The sequence below is a fragment of the Lygodium microphyllum genome, chromosome 3 (genome assembly GCF_053477565.2).
Source record: "Lygodium microphyllum isolate KBCC chromosome 3, Lygodium_microphyllum_v1.1.10, whole genome shotgun sequence".
Classification (NCBI taxonomy): Eukaryota; Viridiplantae; Streptophyta; class Polypodiopsida; order Schizaeales; family Lygodiaceae; genus Lygodium; species Lygodium microphyllum.
In genome coordinates, this window is record NC_141137.1 from 36,801,849 (window position 1) to 36,807,571 (window position 5,723).

General features: G+C 39.5%; 1 protein-coding gene across 1 annotated transcript; it reads right to left on the reverse strand.

The window, feature by feature from the left end:
- Positions 1–385: 385 nt before the first annotated feature.
- LOC148038237 (ras-related protein RABA5c-like) lies at positions 386–2,793 on the reverse strand. The gene is made up of 2 exons (XM_087670201.1): positions 2,164–2,793; positions 386–811 (listed from the first exon to the last, which is right to left on the reverse strand). The coding sequence occupies exons 1-2, from the start codon at positions 2,663–2,665 to the stop codon at positions 480–482; spliced, it is 834 nt and encodes a 277-aa protein (XP_087526327.1). The 5' UTR covers positions 2,666–2,793; the 3' UTR covers positions 386–479.
- Positions 2,794–5,723: the final 2,930 nt, after the last annotated feature.

Consider the following 5,723-nt stretch of genomic DNA (forward strand, 5'->3'; position numbering starts at 1 on the left):
AGTCTATGGCCTAGAGCTATGGAAGATAGTGACTGGGTGTTGGTGTATGATAGCAGCCTAGAAAATCAGTATAGTACCATCTACAAGATGGTGACGAGACTATTTGGACCCTATGTAGTGAAATCTAATCTCAAGTGGGTGCTAACCTTCATCTTTGACCTGATTTGAAGTATTGCAAGTGTTTGTGGGCTATGGTAGTAATGAAGATGCAAGTGTTGATAATTCTTTCTTGTAGTTTAGAGGTACAATTAAACTATCAACTTTAGGGAATTTTTCTCTTCACTTTTCTTTGTAACATAATCATAACTTAGCTATCCACTTACTCATTTCACTTAAAGTACTAATACGAGACTTTGAAAAAAGTATAAAGGATTAAAAATGACACATTTTGTATAGTGGTAGATTAGGGTTATACATAATAAGTGGTAATGTGGTGCATGTGTGGATGATGCATATGTGTGCATGTGGGCCATAACTTCTTATGTTGATGTGCAACACAAAAAGTCAAATGATTTAGACTTGGATTGGGCACCTTGGATGAGAGAAACTCTATGTTGGAGAGATATCCTATTGGCATCCTCCGTGATAGGAGTAGCAAATACTCGCCGACTCAAAGCATTGTAAATCTCTTTGATACAACATTGAAAGGCCTCAGTTGCATTGGTCCCATCCAAAGCTGATGTCTCAATGAAAAAAAGCTTCTCTGCCTTTGCTAATGCTACACCCTCCTCCATTGGGACTTGTCGAGATGTGCTACCAAGGTCACTCTTGTTGCCAATAAGCATAATCACAACTCCATCATCTGCATGCACTGCTTAACCAATACCAAACTCTAATCAAGGCAAGTAAAAAATACAAAATGTTGTGCATAGAGCAAACCAAGTTACGTTCAATTAGCTTGTTACAACTTCTTTTGATCAAGCTTTTAAGCCTTAGAGAAAAAATTTGTTAAAATGTCTTCTACATGGTAGTCTTGACTTAGTTTGTCCAAGTTCTTTAAATCATTGTAGCTCATAAATTGCATATGCACTTTCATAAATAGTTTACAATGAGGTTGAATATATAAATAACTACAAGTGGATTGTGTTTTTCAATTCTTGCCAATGACAAGACTTCAAGGATATTGTGTATAATGGAATTCATATGATCACACCGTTAATATTCTATGTTTGCAAATCCACTAATGTTTGTATTCAAGGATATGAATACACTTAAATTGTAAAGTTCATATGTGCTAAGTGATCTACTCATCTGAACTACCTTGACCATGACAAAGACAATAAGAGGTGGAAATAGCAAGAGCAACTAAGCTTAATTAGTAAGAACAACTAGGCTCTAAACTCAAACAACACAACCTGGACTACCACGACAAAGTTGATAAGGAGTGGAAACAACAAGAGCAGCTAGGGTCAATTACTATTTTGTAGGTGGGAACAAGAAGAACAACTAGGGTCTAAAGTGAATACCAACTAGTAAATAACACAACTTAGATTGGTAAAAGAGAGCACTAGGTTCAAACATGTATGGTAATGACCTAAGCATACAATAGAGACTTCAATGAGAACCATTTAATGTGTCTAAGACCTGCAAGAAGTGTATCATTATGTAATATTTTATTGTCTTCAATATCTATTGCATTTGATGGAAAGTATGATATTATCGAATTATTTTTACAACATGCACAAGCATACTATTCTTGAATGTCATATTGCCTCTCTATTTACATTAGTATTTGGATAACTCACTAGGGCTAGATTCGCACACATTCAGAGAAAGGAGGAGTAATAGGGATGTTGTGCTGATGTGGTTAGCGTTCATGCTTTAGAAAACTGTCTATCGATGGAAATTCTTGGTCAACATAACAAGGCTGCCCAAAACCTTGACAACAATTATGAAGCACGATCAAGTGTTTGAAGCAATGAGTTTGCACTACCTACAAGTGATTCTTCTTGACATGCGAACGTCCACTAACCACTAATGAGCTTGCACCAACTACACCTCAATCTTCCAGAGACAGTCCAACTGCTATGTGCCAATTGTATACAATTCGATGATGTTGAGAGAGAGAGAGAGAGAGAGAGAGAGAGAGTGCATGTGTGTGTGAATAGTTGTAACGAGAGGGAGGCTGCGAGTAGTTTTAAGGCGAGAGAGAGAAAATATTACTCCGGAGCTCTTCGAGCCAGCGGCCGACGTTGTCGAAGGTGTGACGGCGGGTGATGTCGTAGACGATGAGGGCGCCGACGGAGCCGCGGTAGTAGGCGGAGGTGACGGCGTGGAAGCGCTCCTGGCCGGCGGTGTCCCAGATCTGCGCCTTCACCTCCTTGCGGTCGATCACCAGCGTCTGCGTCTGGAACTCCACCCCGATGGTGGGCTTGGACGCCGGGTCGAACTCCCCCCGCCCGTACCTCGACAACAGGTTCGACTTCCCCACCGCCGCATCCCCCACCAGCACTATCTTGAACAGATACTCCTCCGCATACTCCACCAACTCCTCCTCCTCCTCCCCACCACCTGCGTCTTCCTCCTCGAATCCTCCTCCTCCTTTTCCTCCCACTAATAGACGTTCCTGACCGTTACCATTACCATCATCATCACGACTCCTCGTATTCACCAATACAGCTTCCGCCATCATTGGCCTGCTCTCTTCCTGCATGTTATCTACCATAATTATTGCAGCTGCTGATTCAATACGACAGCAGTAGCACAGCTACATCTACTCATCCGACAGTCTGTCACTGCAACCTCTCTCTCTCTCTGGCTCTCTGATCTCTCTCCTTCCTTCCTTTTCTCGATCCCCACCCCTCCGTATAGCCCCTGGCTCCTTCCCCCTTTTATCCCGCATCTTGCCGGCCGGCCATCGCCTCCCAGCTCCACATCGAGCCACATGGTGTCATGTGCTTGCATCCGACAAATATGTAAATTGGCGAATACAAAAATAGAATTACTTACACCGTGCACTATAATACTACTATACCAAACAAAAAACAATCTTCAAACTAGACTCAAACAAAGTTTGTGGTTTAATCTAGCTCACAAACATTGACTCTACAAGTCAATATATCTAGGCCTATGTATATTATAGGCCATACAACTAGTTCATACATGGCACTATCAAGTAGGCCACAAGATCCATTTGACCCTGATGACTTATCAAAAGACCATGTTTCAAACTTTTAGTAGGAATAATGAGTTTTCAATGTCTTCACTAGATTCAAATTATTTGTGTCATGGTCGTTTGCAATACCAAAATTTTCGTTACATTACCATAGATTGGTGAAACCAACCAAGATTCATAAATTGTGCAATTCAAAGAAGAGTGTAGATATATTGGAGCAATCAAATTAGCAAAAGAAATGCAATCAAGTAGTGGATTGATATGATTAAGATCTATTGAGAAAACAAAAATGCGTGCAAAATTTACTCTGTTTAGGAAGATATGAGAGAGAGGGTTTATCTTCATGAGATGTACTTGCCTAGAAAACTAAGGATTGACATATGATAGTTGGTCACTTGCACATTCTTAATGAGACCACACAAATCCCATGGAATATGCAAGCTTGGTTAGTTGGATTACTTCTAACTCTATCCCATGGGCAAAGGACCTAGCTCGATCCATGAGGATTGACATGGTTACCTTATGATTCAACTGCGATTTCCTAATAGCCATCTAGCATTGAGCTAAGAGAGCCACTAGTGGGATTGATCAAAGCTTAAAGTAGGGAAAACATCGCACTTCGTTCAATGAGAGTGTGAGATGAAAGGGAGTGGAATGTCCATCCCTATGCTCATTATGCGTAGCCTCATCTTGATCCCCTAAAATGGTGATGTGTTGGTTCTAAGATTTAGATGGTCATTGCTTTTGGGTTCTAGTCCTAACACTCTTGAGAATCCATCTAAGTAATTAGGACCACCCATCCATAGGATATCCCCATCATGGAAAAGCATCCACCCACTTTCCACACACATACCCAAGGCATCCTTTGGTTGTTAATTACCTATCATATCTAATTGAGACATTCAAAATTAGCTTCCTCAATTAATCCATTAAATAAGCATACATTTCTTCATGTAAATTAATGCATTGACATGAACTTGAATGCAATCCTTTCAAAACAATTCCAAGCAATAGGGAATACATTATTCTTGCCGTTGGTCAATAGTCATATCTTGTCCCATAAACTAGGCACAAAACTTTGCCCAAAATCAAGCCAAAACCGTGCTAAAACTAGGCATCCACCAAACTCATCCCCTAACTAGTATAGGGATCTATTAGGAACATTCCAGACTTGCAAGGTATCGTTCCCATACTCAACATTGTGATAGTCTCTCTAGAGCCTTGCTAGTGTCACGATTCTCAAGGAAACTAGCCACACTTATGGAGAGACCCCTTGTCTTATATGGGCCTATCTCTAGCACATGAGATGGAACTAGTTTCTAGTGGTGGAACTTAACAAGGTGCTTAGGGATAGCCATCACTACTAATACCATTTCTTCACAATAAATCCATCAATACTTGCTTTGGGAAACCACAATCATGGCAACCGGTATTGACTTTAAACAAATCATTTTCTTAAGGAATTTAGTATGGGCAAACACTCCTTTTACAAACAATTTGTTACTACTTGCATTTGTATAGTAACAAAGCATACATGAAATTCGATAATTCCAGTTGCACAATTAAATTTGAAAAATTTCCTTAGAGAGTATTCAAACTTCTAATTTTTCCCCTTTAATTACATGGGATTTTTAAATCAAGTGTCTATTCACATGTTATTCCTTCCATTCTACAATAGTTTCAATAGATAGTAAGACGTATTGTTAAGACAATACAATTTATATAGAAATTCCTCGGCCTCCTTGAGGGATTGTCCTTTTGCCTTTTCCAAATCCTCTTTCTCCTTCTTGCAGCCTTCATCTGGCTTCTTTTTCTTCTGCGCTGTCTTCTTCTTGGGTTCCTTGACCTAGTTTTTGCTTGACTGCTCTTCTTGCCCCTGCCCTTCCTTATCAATCTCGGTCCTGTCTCGCTGGATCTCTCTTAGTCGTGATGAGGGGGTGACTTGTCGGGCGTTTCTCCTTCCCCTTCTTCTGCATCCTGCGTCTCTTTCACTGCCTCCTGGATCAGCGCAGTCAAAATGCTTCCATAGGCAATGGCAACAACTAGTCTTGATTTGCATATCAATTTACAACTCTAACTTGAACCTTTTTTGAGACATTCCATAATTACAACTATATATTTTAAGATCAATAAATTTTAAATAAATTACAATGTTTACTTGTCATATCTTAGATGAGTAATTTTTGTTTATAGAGTTTAACTAAGTCGATTGTCATCATGTAGCAAGAGATAGTCGGTATTGGTAGTGGGATCAATTTAAATATTTATTAAATAATGTCATTATATCTACTAAGAATTTACATGGACACCTCATGAACTAGTAGTGGGGGTGGCATGAAGCTGTGCTCATCTTGACTATGGTTTGTTTTACTCTTATTGCAGCCATGATGGACTTAGCTACAATTGCTCTTATCTTGAATATTATTGCAAACAATCCTTCTAATTACGCTCCTACACATTGACAATTCCACGATCAAAACTTACACCTTTATCGATAGTAGCCAACAATCCGTAAGGATTTCAAACTTGTTAAAGCATTAGATTTTGCTTCAAATCACTTAGGATCCTTACTAAAACTCAATTTGTGCTACTCAAATACATGCCATAA

Excerpts from the sequence above, each read along its gene's own strand:
- LOC148038237 (XM_087670201.1), bottom strand. The coding sequence starts at position 2,665 with ATGGTAGATAACATGCAGGAAGAGAGCAGGCCAATGATGGCGGAAGCT. Across the intron at positions 812-2,163 it reads CTGGCTCGAAGAGCTCCGGA|TGCATGCAGATGATGGAGTT; the intron begins GTAATATTTTCT and ends TTGGTTAAGCAG.